Here is a 1,102-nt window from a genome sequence, read left to right on the forward strand (position 1 = left end):
CACTTCCCCCCCCAAACAAGCCAGGCAACCGGGCTCCCAGCCCCCCCCCGCCCTGATGCAGAGGATGACCATCGCACTATGTCACCTATAATAGGGAAACCACAAGTGTTGCTATGGGAACAGCGGGTGCGCGGTGTCACAATGCAGTGGTGACATCACTGTGGTGGCTGTTCCTGCCTGGTGACATCACCGTGAGGTGGGGATGAGGTCACGTGCCCTGGGGTGAGAGCTGGGGATGCCTACCTGAGTGAGGGACCCAGTGCGTGTTGATGTGGTGACAGCATCCATAGTAACCTCTCCCCGCTCGGAGGGGGCCGGGGGAGAGGGCCAGTAACCTCTCCCCGCTCGGAGGGGGCTGGGAGTGTGGGCCACCGACTCCCAGGTCCTGGTGGGTACCAGCACCCGTGAGCCCCCACTCGCCTCCCAGAGACCCCAGCGGTCCGGGCTCCCAGCCCCCACCCAGCCCTGACACAGCGGGTGACCATTCTGCTGTGTCACCCTAACTAGGAAAACCACAAGCGTTGTGACACGAACAGCGGGTGTGCAGTGACGGGTGCTGAAGGGAAGGGGAGGGGAGGGGAGGGGCGGGGAGGGCTGCCAGGTCCCTTGATGGGTAGGTGACTGTAGCTGCCCAATGACCCATGAGGGCGGTGATGAGCTCACACACCCCTGGGCAATAATGAGAGATTCTTCCCTGAGTGGGGAAGCCAGGGGAGGTCACCATGGCAACATGGCTGTTGCCAGGGTGGGTGGGTGTGATTCAGTGGTGATGTCATATAAGACATAGAGGGAACTGGGTGATGTCACCAATGCAACATGCTTTGGGGGTCGTGGTGATGTCACTGTGGAACTGGCTACAGGGGTGACTGGGGGGGTAGTTGCCAGGGTAATCGAGTGATGTCACTGTCAGAACAGGCTATGGAGGGGTAATAGGAGCGCTGTTGCCATGGTCACTGGAAGCAGGCGACCTCACGGAGGGGGATGACAGGACAAGTGTGTGGTTGTCAGGTGACTGGGCATTGTCACCAGGGCAACATGCTATGAGCGAAGGATGGAGCGGTGGCGGGGAGGGTTGTTCCCATGGTGACTGCTGTGTCCCCAT

General features: G+C 60.7%; 1 protein-coding gene across 1 annotated transcript in view; it reads left to right on the top strand.

Annotated features, from left to right (window-relative positions):
- The window catches only part of LOC102377789 (integrin alpha-D), an 18,705-nt gene that overhangs the window by 1,715 nt on the left and 15,888 nt on the right, over positions 1-1,102 (top strand). Inside the window, 1 exon segment of the mRNA XM_025195246.1 lies at positions 989-1,008. Within this exon segment, the coding sequence (XP_025051031.1) occupies positions 989-1,008 (20 nt within the window).

Source organism: Alligator sinensis, unplaced genomic scaffold (genome assembly GCF_000455745.1).
Source record: "Alligator sinensis unplaced genomic scaffold, ASM45574v1 scaffold1409_1, whole genome shotgun sequence".
Classification (NCBI taxonomy): Eukaryota; Metazoa; Chordata; order Crocodylia; family Alligatoridae; genus Alligator; species Alligator sinensis.